We start from the raw sequence: 16,501 nt of genomic DNA on the forward strand, positions 1-16,501 counted from the left end.
TCACCACAGGTGTTTCTTTTAAATGAGTCAATGCATGAGAACTTGTTTAAGTAGAAAGGCAATTAAAACTAAACAATTTAAAAGTCGAGCTCAGTTTTTACAAGACATCGTAACACTTTTCATGTGATGAAAAGATTGCGTTTGAAAAATCATTTAATAAAACTTGTATAGCAAATTGATGCACTGTAACTCCTAGGAGCGCTTAGAATTAGAGAGTGCCACAATTTTCACCCCGCAAAATGTACTGCAAAGCTTTTTGTCAGGAAGCCAAAGGCATGAAGATAGAGGCCCTCTACTGCATTCAGAAACTAAGAACATTTGTCAAGGTCCTTCACTCTCTAGACTGCTCATTTTTGAATGCTAGGGACACCCTTGTCAGTTTCTTTTTCCCATTTTGAAGAAATCTTCCTTTGAGCCAGATATTAATTCATGAGAGGATATTTGAAGGCTCACGATCACAAAGACTGGCACACCACATACATTTGGGCAAAAACTGAAGGTGTGTTAGACAGATACTAAGCAGCTCATGAGTGTTATTGCAATCTGAAATGGCTGAGAGAGAGAGAGAGAGTGGAAAAAAAGAAAAGCTAGGTATGAAGTCACTGTAGTGTTTAAACATGCACACCCAAAACAGAGACACACTGCAGGAGAAATGCACTAAAGCAGAGAACTGGAGGCCAAAGCACCCTTACCAAAAGGAGGAGGTGAGCTGTCAACCTTGAAGGGGCAAAAATCAAGACCTACAAGAACCCAAAACCAAGTAAAATAAAATGGTGAAGACAGAATAAACTAAACAAAAGATTTAAAAAAAAACAAAACGAACAATCAAAATGAGGCAATAAAGAAAATCACAATGGTGAAGAAAAACAAACAAGTCCTCTGGGGATATTTCTGTATAAGGAGTAGTAGAGGATTACATGAACCCATCATAGGTGACTATTAATATATTCTGTCACTGTCACTGCCTGTGAGATATTTGACGCACCAGAGTCACCGCTTGGCTTTCCGAGCACTCCCAAGATGTCTGCACCAGTGTTCAGAACATCAGCTAGATCAACTAATGGTTCCTCTGTCGTCTCTGCAGATGAAGGACAAGAAATAAAAGGAAAAGAAAAAAAAAAAAAGGAAAACCAAAGTGTCACAAATAATAAATGATGATGAACTGACATGAGGGATCTTGAGCTGCTTGTCGGGATGTCACATGTAGAGCTTGTTGTTGATTAAACCTTGGATGAACTCAAATTTTCAAAAGCCCCAAAAGAGGTCATAATAATATCTGACTGGCATGGAGATTAATGTGATTTAAAAATACAAAACAGGTTGAAGATAGACAGCTGAACTCTACTGAAACGGAGAGTCACAAATGTTGACAAAAGGAGTCAACGGGTTCAGTTAGAATGACTGAAATCAAATCATAATTTTTCAAAATGGTGGTTGATAGATCAGGGCTGAAAGGGGATCACTTAAAATACCGTAATAATAATAATAAAAAAAGCTTCAGTTGGAAACCAGTACCATCAAGCATCCTTCAGTAAAGTCCACAAGATTAAAAAACAAAACAAAAAAAACTGTAGAAACATGATCATCTTAATTTCTGTCTCTTGCAAAAAGTTATTTAATGCTACCATAAAATTAATGTTGTTTCAAATATTGTCTGCTCAAAAATTGCTCTTCATTGTTGCATGTAAAGAAACCTACAAGTAACAGTATAAAAAGACATCCTCTATTCTTGACTAAGTAATAATTGAATCTCAGAAAAAAAAAAAAAAGAAACAAAACAAAAAAAAGAAAACTGAATAAAAGCTTTGTGACAGGACGGCTTTTATTTTCTTTTAGACGAATTATCATTTTGGTTTCTGGCTTTATAAAAAAAGCTAGGTTTTTTTTTTTTTTTTTTTTTTTATGTCACCCATTAAATAAAAAAAGAAAGTCACATTAGATGAACAAACTCAAATGTATTTTATTGGGATTTTATCTGGTGGAGCAAAACAAGGTAATGTATTATTTTGAAAAATAGAAAAAAAATGTTTTAAATAAAACGAAAACAAATAAATAAAAATTGGAAAAGTTATGAGTGCATTACTTTTATTGGTAATCATTATTACCAATAATTATTACCAATAATTTACCAATTATTGGTAATTGGTAAATAGAGTCCCTTATGGTTAATTTAATCTCAGCACAAATCCAGCTGTTACTTGAAGGCCTCAGAAATCTGTTATGTGGTCATTGGGGATCCAACAGCATCACAGAGATCAGGGAACACAGAAAGAAGGTCAATGGAAATGTGGACAAATTAGCAGGGCAGAATCATGCAGACGGGATGGTTCTGAAAAGGGGGGATAAATTGGACCCATTTAACGGGAGGCAAATCCTGGAAGACAACATATCAACGGCTTCAAAACACTTAAAAACTGAGCTGTATGTTCAGCACAGGCAAACATCCAGACAGAGCTATGGGTGACAGCAGCTCAGTCAAAGTCCAGAAGTAAATCTAATGTGAATTTGACACGAGCCTTGAACCTGAGTGACCTTGAGCTTTCTCGCAAAGAACAAAGAAAGAAACATTTCCTTCTACACATGTGCAAAGCTGGTAAAAACTTGAAACTGTAGCTGCAGTGAAAGGTGGTTCCACAATCTCTTTGTAAGAAAATATTTAATCATGTATCATTTCACTTCCACTTCAAATCACGCATTAGTTAGCCGAGCAAATAAAATCCCGATAAAGTACATTAAAGTGTGTGGTCACGTTGCAATAAAGTGATTTAAGTTCAAGCGTCATAAGTAGTTTTGGAATGTCATGTATTTAGGAACAGAGGAGTGAAATTTGGAATCAAAAACAAACCGCTGTCTTCACATATTCAATATTTATCCTACAACGTTGCATTCACTGCGTGAATTACATCACCACTAATCACTTGGAAGAAAATGATTGTTTATACATACGTGGTGCTGCCGGCCTGGAGGGAATGGATGCTGCTGATGCACTTAGCAGCGGGTCTGATGTCGAATCCAAGAAGCCTGAAGTGGGCTGCTTCCTCTCCACGTAGCTTTGCCCGTCCTCCAGCAAGCCCGATTCGACCCCCTGCTGCCTACTCTGCTTGCTTTTGTCCAGAAGGTCCTTACCAAAGAACGCCTCCTGAGAAAGACGACAAACAGGACCAGTCAACGCCATGTCGACGACGATAAGCACCGTAAGAGGCGAGAGATTATTTAAAAAAGATGAGACCGACAATGCAAAAGAGAAAAAATAGCTGGAAAAAAACTTTAACAAATGTGGCACAACAGAAGTAAAACTAAGGTAAAAAGATCAGCACCATTTTCTTCTCCTGGTCAGTGTAGGAAGAAAGTAAACATTGTTCTTCTGTACTGCAATACACAATGACGGCCCTTGACAACTGAACTGAAACTCTAAGCACAGCAAATTTTAATAAAAAAATGAATACTTTGACACGTAACCTACATTTACAATTTGAAGAACATTTGAATTTTTCGAAAGCCCCCTCCATCACGGAAAAGACTCACCCTAAAATCTATACATACATCTGCCTCAACCATTTGTGCTAGTGGGCTAAACTTAGATCATTTTTGAATTGTGGTCAAAGGCTGCACATGACACATCTACCCCCAGGCTGCACTTTGGAGAGCCCTCCTCCAAACCATCAGTCACATGATTCTGACCCCTCAGGACCGACCTCCACTAATCAGCTACATCCCAGCTATCCTCAGCAACATGGAACGGTGCTCGCTGCTGCACTGAGACGCTAAAGCTCGACGTGTTATCTCAATAATTAATGGAATCTGCTTCACTGTGTAAGACTTTTAGGTTTTCTCCTTAATGTGGTGGGATAAAGAGTGGCAGTGACAGCCACCACTGGCTTAATGCACATCACCTATCGAGGTTTTGGGCAACACAAAGTGACACTAAGATACTGGCTGGGGACAAGCAGCCATCTACAGTTAAGCCTTTGTATGTCAATTCATAAGAAAGAAAGGAACCATTTAAAAAAGTTATGATCGCAGACAAGCATGCTCTACTCAGAGATACTTTATGATGTTCCATCTTTTCCAAAAAGCCCACAGAGGGGGTTGGGGTGCATAATGGCAAAGTAGTTTCAATGCAACTTACTATGCTTTCCCTGCCTTCGCCAGGGGTGAAAGAACGATTTTCAGAAAGACGTAGCTCAAAACGGACTGACTTTTGTTTCCCCCCCCCCATAAAACTGTACATTTGAAAAGGAAAACAAACGTTAAATTCACTAACATTAAAATACAGATTTTGTCTAATTCACATACTAAAAAAACCCCCGAATGAACTACTTGATTTTATTGAGAAACACAAAAGCAACATTATCTCTGCCACGACAATTTTGTATGGATTATTACAGTCATAACAACAACAATAATAATAATCTATATTTTTCTGTAGTTCTAATACAGAAATATGGCATGGAAATTCCAACATCATTCCACACTCAATTAACTTATTTTCCATAAGATCTGAAAAAAATGGGCCAGTAAATATTCAAACTTGTCTAGACTTTTTGAGACTGTGTAGGAACCTTGTACGTGAATGCCAGCTAAATTTAGCAGGTTCAAAAGGCCTTTGTGCAGAATGCGATACGTTTTTCAACATTAATCTGCTACTGTTGGACAAAAACTTGAGCAGAACAGATACAAGTAAGACAGGACATGAAATCCAGGACAGGCAACATAAGTGAAGAAAGTAGCTACTGGGACCAAAGCAAACCTTTCTTGGTGCTGTACAATATTCCACAACGAAGACACTTGCTTGTAACAGATTGAAATATAGAAAGAGTGGAATGAGAAGAATTAGACTAACAACTAAAATGACTAGCATCGCTCAAATTAAGCATCTTAAAAACTAAAAATATAAACTAGAATTAAGTTTGATTTTAGTCAAAAACAGGGCGAGTCGAATATAAAAATGTGCAGTCAAAATTAACACTGATCAGGCATATAAACTGAGCTTCTTAATGAGTGAGGCTTTCTGCAGTTTGCTGTTAAACAGACATGCTGCAGTTTAAAAACGGTGCTGGTTGCTACGTCCTGACATTCCAAGCCAGCAGCCCTCTGCATGTTATGAGCCGTAAATATCCTAACAGCCAAACTTATATTTACTCTGAGCAGGGGAAAGCCTGAGAAGTCAGCTGACCAGCAGTGCACAATGACAGAATGAGAACATGTGGCTCTCCTGGAGAATATAAACATATTATATATCTAAAAGATTAATACATACATACATACATAACACACAGATAAGTGGTAGATACAACCCTTTTTTTGTAAAATAAATCATTACATACTCCAGATAACTGACCTGCAGATAGGCTGGAAAAGCTTCTTCCAGCTTGGTCTTCTTCTTCCTGTAGCGTTTCTTTATCTTTTCCGGGACCTCTTGTCCAGAGGGCGTCTCATCCAAAGGAGTATCTGGCTGGGCTTCTGTCCAACCTGAAAACAAAACATTATTTTAGAAATTTCTGAGTTCAGCGACACAAATTTAAATTATATGCATAGTTCTGGTGCACTGACCTTCATCTTTACCGATGGGATTCTCTGACACAGAGCCAGACGAATCTTTTCTGCAGAGGGATCGCTTCGCTTTGCTTGGGCCTTGGCCTGGCCGGCTTCTTTGACGGACCATGAACCCCCCAATGCCTGATGACAAAGCAAAAACAGAGTTGCTCGCAAACTTACATTTAAGTGCAATTTTCCACTTCGAAACTGAGGCCGACTAGTTTAAAGCCTAGCCTTTATTGTCTCTGTAAAGTGGCAAATAATGCAGGCTTGAAAAGACCCGACAGAGCCCTCTGTGCATCTGAGGCCGTGAGATGGCAGCACATCTCTGCAGCTACAACGCTGGGCATGTACTGCACCATTTTATGCTTCAGGAGAGCTGTCTCCTTGGATCAGGTGCCCTACCCGGTCGGTACGGTTTCCTCTTCCTCTTCTTGACGCCGTCGGCCCCTTTGGAGTCATCTTCCGCTGGCTCTCGCTCCAGGCTTGAGTCAGACTTTGTCTCGCAATCAAGGAGCTCCGCCTCTGTAAGAGGTAGAGAAGTGATGATTAGTGACAGCCCAGCAGCTGAGAACACCCCAGTCAGGCCCCTCAAAACAGTAACAGGGTCAGTTTCGTCCAAACCCCACTCCATAGCAAAATATTCACCTGATTAAACTTCAACTGCACAAGTTCCAAGAGTGAATATCTTTCTATTATATGTACACTGATCAAAATAGACCACAGGCTACTATAGCAAACAAATGAAATTTAAATTAGTTACATTGAGCACACGCTCATATAGCAGCTGCTTTTTTTTTACGTGATTATTTCGCACAATGATTATTGCCAGCTGAACATTTGTCAAGCAGATAGTCACCGACACCATAAGGTCATTACTAAAGAATCTGGCTGTACACAGTGTGCTGTATACAAACATATTAATAGAAAGTTGAGTGGAAGGAAAAACTGGGGCAGAAAGTTGCACAAGCCATCCGATTTTATTTTTCAGAAGGACTCAGCACCTGCCTCCACTGTCAGTAGTACTAATACTTGTTTTAGTGAACACAGTGTCATTATTCTTGATTGGCTAGAAACTCATCAGACTTGAACACCATAGAGATCCTGAGGACTCCTGTCACAAGGAAGACATGAGACACCAGAACCAATAATCAAAGTAAACTGAAAGTTGCTATTAAAGGTCCCTGGGCCTCCATAACAGCATGGCAGTGGATCAGTGTGTTCCATGCCACAACACACTGATGCAATACGTAGACATACTGGTCATTAGGCCAATATTTCTGCATTAAAAATAGCTTCTCTGTTTTCTACAATGTTCTATTTTTGCTAGACACCGAGTCATGGGTCGTCTTTATTTACAAGCTATGACAGAACAGATATAAACCCTTGAAATGTATCCCTCTCAGTGGAAGAAACCTATCTAATCTTAAGATTAGATTCTTTATTTGAATTACAAAAATATATACATTTTTAAAGACATTTAATTTCCTAAAATGGGTCGGTACAACGGGATTACATGCAGGTTGTATGAGATCACGGATACCTCTGTTGTCCTCCATGTCTTCGTCTCGAGACAGTTCTGAGAGAGGGTCCACGGGGGCCTGCAGCACGGCCACGCTGTTCTGGTTAATGATCTTCAGCTTTAGCTTTGGTTTGGGTTTCCGTCGTCGTGACGCAGCAGCAGACAAGCTCTGGAGCTGACAAAGTCCCGACTCTGTCAAACAAACACCATCCTGGGTGTAGGTCCGAGACAGATCTGAACAGAAAAACGGCAAAACGGGTTAAATACTTCAAAAATAAATACCCATCTCCTTCGGGTTGCTTTAAACTTACCAAAATCTTTAGCTTTGGAAAATGTCTGTGTCACAAGTAGTGGCTCGGTGATCTCTCTTGTCTTTGTTATAACTGCAGCAGAACCAAAATGTACAAAAGCAGTTCGGTAATTTAACAAAATAATTATTAAACACGTGGCAATAAAAACACAACACATTTGCTTTAATTAAAAAAAAAACCAAAAAAAACCCATTGTGCTAAATCACTACTCTCCCACCTTTTGTGGTCTTAAATGTTCGGCACATGGTGCAGTCGAAGCTGCTCTCTGCCGCCTTTTCTACATCATCTTCTGAATGAAGATTCTGACAAGAAGCATGAAACCATCTGCAGAGAGGAGAAGACGTTCAGATAGTTTCCAGAGAGTTAGTCGGGGTTCTGCATTCCTTCCATGACAGTTCTGCAGGAACAACACAGACCTGTCACACTGGCGGCACTGAACAATGATGGTGCCCTCGCTGTAGTCCACCAGGCAGACTGGGCATGATGTAAGGCTGGCACAGGGAGCACACTGGGTGTAATTATTTTGCCAGTCACACCTCAGTCCTGGAGTGGTTGCACCACACTGCGTGCAGGACACACACCTGCAGGAGATGGGAGAAAAACAATGGTTAATTTAGTCCAAATTATTTCCAAGAGGATAGAGATAAAAACAAAAAAGCAACATTAGGCCACATATGTTACATTAAACAATTATTTTGTTTAGCCTTAAAGAAAGCATCACAGAAAAAAAAGTCATACATTGGGAAAGAGTGAAGTTAAATAAACCGGAATGTGAGTCTGCAAGGCATCAGTTCAATACTAATTTAAAAGACTTACTGCTTGAAGCCCATTTGAGCACAATGATCAAAGAGTTACTCACCACTTGCACTTCCAGCTGTCCTTAGGAACATTCTGCAGAGGAGGGTCCAGACAGTATGTGTGATAGCTGATGTCGCAGTCGTCACACAACAACAAGCGGCCAGGATCTGTGGCTTGCCCACAAGCCTCACACACCGTACACTCAAGACATCGCCAGCCTTTACTGAGCACCACCTTGGTGATCTGCAAACAGAACAGCAGTAACAGACATGGGAAATGTAGTTTCTGCCCAGCAAGCCATCTTTTAAAATCTTTATCCTATAGAAAATAGGAAGTCCTCTATTAATTTTTGACAAATAGTTTGACAGTGAGCAGTCGTATAATGTGGGTTATGGGAAAGCTGCGCCAAAGAGGGGATAGAGAGAACAAAATAAAGAAAAAGAAAAGAAAGACTAAGAAGAGAAGGAAAGAAAAGTTCATACATGAGCAAAAGAGATGAAAAACAAATTTAAAAGGAAAGCCACAATGAGAGAAAGATGGATACGTGGGGGGGAAGAAAGGGATGGAAGTCCAAATCAATCAGAGATAGAACTCAAGTTTGGAAGGACAAAAACAAGGAAGGAAAGACATGAGGGAGTGAGGAAGTAAACAGAAGGGAAACAAAGCAAAAAGAAAGGTAAGGCGGAACAACAAGGAGAGATTAACAAGGTAGTAGATGAAAAAGGGAAAAAAAAAAAAAAAACTATACCTTTATACCGACACAGAAGGGATGGTAGCACTGGCCACACTGTACACAGGCCAGCAGACGTCCCTCTGCACCGAGACCGAAACTCCCACACACCACACACATGTCCTAAAAGGGAAGACAGATATGAGTAAACTAATTTCAGTGCAATGGCTGAGTTACGCCAGTAAGTTTCAGAGGTGAGAGTAAAACAAGGCTTGGTTATTTCTATGTTTGTGCTGTTGGGGGAAAAAGAAAAGAAAAAAAAAAAAAAGGAACTCTGGAGGCCAAATTTTTAAGCAAACATTTTATTATGAGGCCATTTAGCGTGAATACTGAAATTCATGGTCAGGAATTTCAAATTAAAATCAGAATGTGCACAAAACAGATGGGCACACATACGAACCTGTTTCAGCGTGAAACTGTCATTGCTGGAGAAAATTACGACAGTGTTGTGCATCGCATTTTCCTCCTCTTCTTTGAGTGGGTATTGTGTTTCTATTGTGGTGATCTGCAAATAAAAAGGAAAAAAAAAACACGCAAAAAATTAACATATAAATGGGAGAGCGCAGGCTTCAAAAAATATTTTAACATTGTCAAATAATCAAAGAAAAATGACATAATCTTTGATATGAACATCATCACTGCTTATAAAACAGCTGTTTGCTAAACAAAGTATTTAAACAATCTCGTAAAGATCATACCCCAGGGTTGATGCTGGGACTCACTCCGTTTTTGCCTCTGGCTCTGCCCCGTCCAGCTCTGCCCGACAGTCCTGCTCCTCTCGGCCTCCTCCTACCGGGAAAGCCTGATCCTCGACCCTGCAGATGAACAAAAAACACAAAATGGCCAATTCAGTCTAACCATGGCAATCACAATTTACCGTCATACAAACTCAAAAGTACAAGCCCAAGCTCCGTCTGATTGTAAAAGTCTGCTCCTTTTCTTAAACACCTCTTTGGATGCTGAATGCCCAATTCATTTAGCTAAAGGTGCAACTATTAACCAAGATGCTTCTTCTGCAGAAGATTTGCTAGACAAAAAATATACAATTTATTAGCTCAACAGCTGCATTTCTAGTTCAGTAACAACTTAGGTCTGTCAAACTAGGACAGCGTTATATATGCAAATTGTTATACTGAGAGTTCACTCATTGACGGGACAAAGGAGCGACTGGACACTTCTTCAATACATATTTGCTCCACATGCTAAAATTACACATTTCACAGATTGACTGAGGCAATAATGGTTCACGGGTGATGTGAATGTCATGGTGAGGGGATAAAAACAAAACTTATTTATGATAGGTGACACATTTAAATCAATATTAAACACTGATATTACATATTGTATGGTTCCAAGAAAGCAAACCTAATTTTAACTCGACAGCACTCTGTGCTTCTGCATTCAATAAAAATGAAGGCAGCGACTGTTCTTCAAATTAGAACTGCAAAATATTTACTGGATCTTCACGATACATCAAAGCCATTGTTCCTACACAGCATTTCACATGTAAAAAATGTTGTGTAGGAACAACAGATGTTAAAAAATAAAAATAATAATAATAATAAAAAAAGAAAAATCAAAGTTTTTCTTTGTTTTTAGCCCTTTATGGCTATTTGTTATAATAAACTACTAAAGTTCACAATGAGTCTGTGGAGGTCTCTCTACTGTAGCCAGTCATTATACATGAAAGTAAAAAAAAAGAAGGGAGAAAATAAAGAAAAGGAGGAAGAGTGGAAAGAAGGGAGGGAGAAGGAAGGAAGGAAGCTAAGCAAACTCAGTTAAGCTAAGCTAATAAGCCCACTCTGGCTAATTAACCAGAAAAAAAAATAGCTGGTAGTGTTATTCTATACAGTAAAACAGCAGAGCACATAATATTAAGCACATTTGTTTACAAATGTTTTACTAAATTTAGCAAGCGTTAATCCTATAATTTGCGCTATTCTTCCAACACTCTGCATTTTCTCTTAGGAAAAAAGGCTAAATAAGTACATGAAACCTCTAATGCGCCTTTTTAATCACAGTGAACGTCAACACATTCAATCTACGTGGAACTAAAATAAATGCTACATCCATCACTAAAACCATGTTTCCGTTTTGACTAAATCAATCAGAACGTTTATTAGGAAATTAATTTTTACGTTCAAATTTTACCATAAATACCGTCTTTTCATTATAGTGACACAATCTCTTACACACCATATGTAATGACATGATGGCCTCTAATAAAATTTCAAGTAAAATCTGGTGTCCAGAACTGAAACTGAAAATGGTTTTTCAGCAGGATAATGAGCCAAAACAGCAGAAATAGTTTAACCGACATAAAATCAAAGTTCTTCTATTGTCATCTCAGCCCTCAGATTGAACTGTTGGTTTTTTTGAGGGGTTAGGTTTAACAAAAAAAAAAAAAAAAAACAAGTAAAGAGTGAGTAACTCACATGAGAAGGCTACCATTTTTTCCCCCCAGTTTGTGGATTTAAACTGTTACAAACAACAAACAAAAGTCTTGCAAACAACACTCTGAATGAATACTGGGTGACCGTTAACAGTCATTTGTAATCAGTAGTAAAATAAACCAACACTCTTGTTGCACCTTGGACTCCCACTGACGACTCAACATCCCTTCCCCCTGACATGATCACTGAAGGGAAGGCTGTCGCAACAAGTCAAGCCTGCATAACTTAGCGGGCAGACAAACCTCAAAAGCAAGCTCTCTTCATATTCTTCACAAAATGACCAGAAACGTCATTCTTTTCCACCACTAAACTGTATATTGAACACATTCTGGCAGTAAAAGCAATAAAAGCTTATCAAATCTAATGTACAAGGAAGCTCGAGATATATCCTTCAACAATATGCAGAAGCTACAAATGAATACAAATTGAAAACATAGTTAACACAATATTTTTTCTAACATTTAGCAAAAAGTCACAACGTAACACACCATAAATTAATGCCTATGTGATGCTGATAATCTTTTTCTGTTGTTGAACTGCGGTTGTGTGAAGCTCCTTGATCTACGCGTCTGTTAGAAAGTGACTTCATAATACAGAGCGACTAAGAAAGTGAAAGCAGGTTCTTCCTGTACAGGTTTCACAGTGCCTTTGGCAGATTTTCTGCAGGGGTTCGAAAGCTTGACATGACTGTCAAGCTCCATCTGCTTGAATCTCCTAAAAATCTTTCCAAACAAAAAAAAAAAAAACATTTTGGCCACATACTTCAAATGTTCTGACAACCCAACTTCATTTAACACTGAACTGGAACTCTCACAAAGGCTTATGAAAAAAGTTAAAAAGGAAAAAGTCTAAAATCCACCAAAATATTGTACCATTCTTACAGTTAAACATTTTAATAATGATAAAAAAAAAAATGTCTCCAAAGGTTTTCTCAAGCTAGCAACACAGCACTGCCCTGTCCCACCTGTTGCTGCATATTGCCAGGCAGCTGTGCTGAATGAAGACGCCAACAGATTTACCAACTTTAAGAAAAATGTCAACATGGCTATTTGGAAAAAAGAAATCTGACTCTTATAGATAATACAAAAAAAAAATGATTAAACCACACTTGGCAAGGTTTGAGCAGAGCATGCTTGTTAAGCATGCCAGCAGCAGACTGGCTACTTGAGTAGATAGCCCAAACAGAAACTAATACATACTTGCTATATTTGTGCTAAACTATAAAGTCTAGAACAGCGCACAGGAAAAAAAAAAAAATTCTGTGCAGTCAGCACTTGAAATGTGAAATAATTTTGAATTGATATTCACAAGTTATTTTTGCTCCTGCCTATATATCAAAATGACAAATAATGTTACGGTTATTATTATAACCCTAACAATGACTTTTCTGTTTTTGTCAGGAGCATGACACAACGGTATTTTTTTCCCCGCTCAATGCTGACTAGAGATACGTAATGAGTATATTACTCTTTGCACTTGTTGAAAAAGGAGCTGCAGAAAACCCAACAGTGTACAGTTGACGAAGGCAGTCTGAATTCAGTGCTAAAGTGATTATATAACATTTTGTGAAAAACCTAATACTCTCGTTCACTGAATTCAACTCCAATATGACAAATACTTTAAATCTTCTTCCTAGCATTTTTAGTAAACAAGTTGACTTTCTTATGCCTCTTCTTACTCCAAAGTGTGCGTCATCATTTATTGCTGGCAGCATTACAGACTAGTGAAGCTCAGAAATACTCAAGAGAGTGAGCGTCACAATAAAAACGGTCAGAGAGGGCAGCTGCTGCCCTGCCATCTCTGGTGAGCCACTGTATTTACCACTCTGATGCTCCAACCGGGGCTGCCATAAGACTGCCTGGTCCTTGGGTCCCAACCCTCTGGCTGGTCTGGTGACCAGGAAAAGGGTGAGCACACACTGCTATGGGGGCTCCATGCACCCTAAGGTAAGAAGGGATGGGTGAGAGGGTGAGAGAGAGTGAGAGAGAGAGAGAGAGGAGGGAGGGAGGAGGGCGACAAAATGCAGCAACTTAAAAACAAAGCCGGCAAAGAAACCAAAACATACAAAAGAAGGATGTTAAAGAAATGTGGTGAGGTTCTCATGTAGTAACTTTAGATTAAAGTCGATACACATTCACTTACGGGAGGATCTTAAAAGCCAGAACATCTACAAGTCATTAAGTGACACGACGAGTTAAAGCTAATTCTCATTTTCCATGTGCCTAGTTTAAAGAGCAAAACTCGGACAAGCAAATGTGTTAGTTGCAGTTTGTGTAGAAGAATTTACTAGCGTTAGCGTGGCATTATAAAGTAGAAAAAGGGTGGGAAATAGACCTGTTATGTCTCTTTATGGCAATCATATGTTTGGCATGCTGACAAACAAGCAGCTGCATTCGCACAGCAAAACATCAGCGCATTAGCCATGCTTGACTAAAGAGACTGATTTATGCTTTTTAGAAAAGATTTTCCCATACTGGGTGTAGTAAATTAATTTGAGCCCTGTAATGCTTATTTAAGAGTTAAGATATACTACCTCTAGAAAAGAAAAAAAAAAAAAATTATCCAACTGAACTAGCTCCAATGGCACAAATTAATTCCAAATATTTTTTGAGAAAATTCTACGTTCTGTATGAGGCAGACTTAGGACTCCAATATCAAAATAATCTGAATATTTGGTGTTTAATCTCCCTCAGCCACTCGCAGTATATTATGTAAATAGTAAAAGGAATTACTACTGCTGATTCTGACTTAATGGATGTTCATCTTAAGTCAGACAATGACACAATGCCATGTTTATGACATGATCATGAGATGAATAGAAAGACAGATGATGATGATGTTTGAGGTGGATACCAGTAGGGAATGTTAGCAAAATATCTTCAATCCACAAAACCTCCATCTCCTATAGGGACTTGCGCGCGCACGCACACGCACACGCACACAAAAGACCTTTTCGCTTAGTTTTGAACGCAATGTTACAAAGGGAGTAGAAAAATAGCCACTTTTGTGCTTTACTTGCGTAGGGCACCATAAGAGGTAAAGTAATGTTATAGACAGAAACAAACAAGTTCTTATCCCAAGCCTGAAGCTACTTCAATCACACAGAAACCAGTGACAGGAAAACTCTGATCATGTTTCAAAGAGCGTGACCCACAGGTAACACACAAAGAGGAGGTGAAGTAGGTGCACATTCCTATTAAAATCGCTTTGAATTGTTTAGCTGAATTGCAACAGGGAATCAGGTAGAGCGAGTCCCTCTGTGCCAATGAAGCTCAACAACTAGCAGTTTGGCACCATACCTGTTTCACCCGAGGCCTCCCGGGAGAAAACTTCCTCTTTGTGATGGCCGGTTTTCCCATGCCGATCTTCGGCGTGAACGGTATGAGGTTTGCTGTTGGCATTATACTGCTGTGGTCACTCAGCGTGGGTAGGATCTGGGTCTGTGACGGGTCTCTGAGAGGCATCCCTCTGGCCAGAGGAGAAGAGTGCGAGGGAGAGGAGACCATTTCAGCCAATCTCTCCACAGCTGTTTTGACGGGTTTCTCCTCTGAAGACAAACCAGGAAATAACACATTGGGCGTGCTGTCCAGTGTAGAGTTCATCTCCTCTGATCTACTAGAAGTTGAAGGCTTAACAGTCTCTGCCAAGTTCATGTGAAATGCACCCTCATTCTTCTCTTTGTTAGGTTGCTTAGGAGCAGTTTCCAAGAAAGAAGTCTTCACCACGTCCATACTTGAAGTTTGGTGTAGTGCGACTTCCATCGGTTGTTCCATGAAAGTTACTGATGTAGTACTTGGTTCTTTGGTGGTTGAGATGATGGCCTTAAAATCCTTTGTGCTGGGGTCGACCGTGCCCTGCTCGGGGCAGGCCTCTGTATTTGCTGGCTTGATTAGCAACGTGATATCCTGCGTCTGTAGCGCCTCAACGGGCTGCTGGACAAGAAAGGGTTCCTGGCTTGGAGATGACAATGACGCAGAACTTTCTGTAGATGTGAGCTGGGGTCTAGCTGCTGGTTTTGTTTCTGTAAAAGGGTAAACAAAAGTTGGTGTTAAGAACATGAATGAATGAATTGAGGGGCATGGAAACCAACAACACTTTCAGCTGCAAAATCAGTCATGTTCGCAATAAATTAAGAAAATGTACAAACCTGGGTTGAATTCTGCTGTAATTTTGTTGACAGAGGGTTCAGTGCCCTGCATCTCAACAACATCTGCTCCTCCTTGGGCTGCTAAAGAGAGAAAGAGGAACACACTTATTAGTTTACAAAAATACTTCAGCGACAGGATAATAGCATATTGTGGAAAATCACCAACAAGCGAGCTCATGAAAGGAATTGTTTTAGGTTTTCACTGCCTTAACTAGCCCTGATGAATGATCCGCAGGCCGAACACTAAAAATCCAATTATTTTCCAATCAGTGAATGCACCACATCCTGGAGGTACCAAATTGTTCTGGTAACAGGGCTCTTTAATGTAGAAGCTGTTGCTGTGTTAAAGGTAGCTATTTGATGCGAGTTGCTAAAAAAAACAAACTTAAAAAACAATAATTCTTACATTTTTTTCATCTTTGTCCTGAAATATTAGTGAAATCCTGCATCCTTTAAAACGGGTGTTCAGAAAAGCAGCAATGGCGGCAAAATTATTTGTGCTGTGTTACACTTAAAATGACAAAAAATGATTTTTTACAAAGTTTTTAGGCGAGAATGTAGATGTATAGATCTGAAATATCTGCTCAGTTCAACACTGAATCACTTAATTGCAATATTGTTTCGATGTTTTCGGAGATGTTTGCGCCTGTCGGCCACCGTAATGTACACCCTAAATTTGGACACAGCTGTTTTTTTGTTCGACTCCCTCTAGTGGTCTGGAGCACTTCCGTTTTCAGCACTTTTTGTTTGCATCTTTTCTTTTGTTTGCTGCATTTCATTTGTGGTTGTAGTCTTTTTTGTTTGCGTCTCTTTTTTGTTTGCATCTCTTTTTTGTTTGCATCTCTTTTTTGTTTGCATCTCTTTTTTGTTTGCTACATTTTATTTGCTTTTTGTTTGCATCTCTTTTTTTTGTTTGCTGCATTTCATTTGCTTTGTGTTTGCATCTCTTTTTTGTTTGCTGCATTTCATTTGTTTGCGTCTCTTTTTTGTTTGCATGTTTTC

General features: G+C 39.2%; 1 protein-coding gene across 8 annotated transcripts in view; it reads right to left on the reverse strand.

Moving 5' to 3' along the window:
• Positions 1-16,501, reverse strand: part of kmt2cb (lysine (K)-specific methyltransferase 2Cb) — a 79,852-nt gene that overhangs the window by 30,328 nt on the left and 33,023 nt on the right. For 5 of the 8 annotated variants that reach the window (XM_015035206.1, XM_015035204.1, XM_015035202.1 and 2 more), the window contains exons 13-29: positions 15,500-15,580; positions 14,652-15,373; positions 13,174-13,293; positions 9,598-9,714; positions 9,300-9,404; positions 8,918-9,022; positions 8,231-8,412; positions 7,788-7,952; positions 7,589-7,695; positions 7,372-7,443; positions 7,082-7,294; positions 5,944-6,063; positions 5,554-5,679; positions 5,342-5,472; positions 2,947-3,139; positions 986-1,078; positions 693-740 (exon numbers count right to left, since the gene is read on the reverse strand). In XM_015035206.1, coding sequence (XP_014890692.1) covers positions 693-740; positions 986-1,078; positions 2,947-3,139; positions 5,342-5,472; positions 5,554-5,679; positions 5,944-6,063; positions 7,082-7,294; positions 7,372-7,443; positions 7,589-7,695; positions 7,788-7,952; positions 8,231-8,412; positions 8,918-9,022; positions 9,300-9,404; positions 9,598-9,714; positions 13,174-13,293; positions 14,652-15,373; positions 15,500-15,580 — 2,700 coding nt within the window. The remainder of the gene's footprint in view (positions 1-692; positions 741-985; positions 1,079-2,946; positions 3,140-5,341; positions 5,473-5,553; positions 5,680-5,943; positions 6,064-7,081; positions 7,295-7,371; positions 7,444-7,588; positions 7,696-7,787; positions 7,953-8,230; positions 8,413-8,917; positions 9,023-9,299; positions 9,405-9,597; positions 9,715-13,173; positions 13,294-14,651; positions 15,374-15,499; positions 15,581-16,501) is intronic. The other 3 variants (XM_015035207.1, XM_015035205.1, XM_015035208.1) reach the window with 3 other exon arrangements.

This window comes from Poecilia latipinna, unplaced genomic scaffold (genome assembly GCF_001443285.1).
Source record: "Poecilia latipinna isolate Pla-1442-1.1 unplaced genomic scaffold, P_latipinna-1.0 Scaffold328, whole genome shotgun sequence".
Lineage (NCBI taxonomy): Eukaryota > Metazoa > Chordata > Actinopteri > Cyprinodontiformes > Poeciliidae > Poecilia > Poecilia latipinna.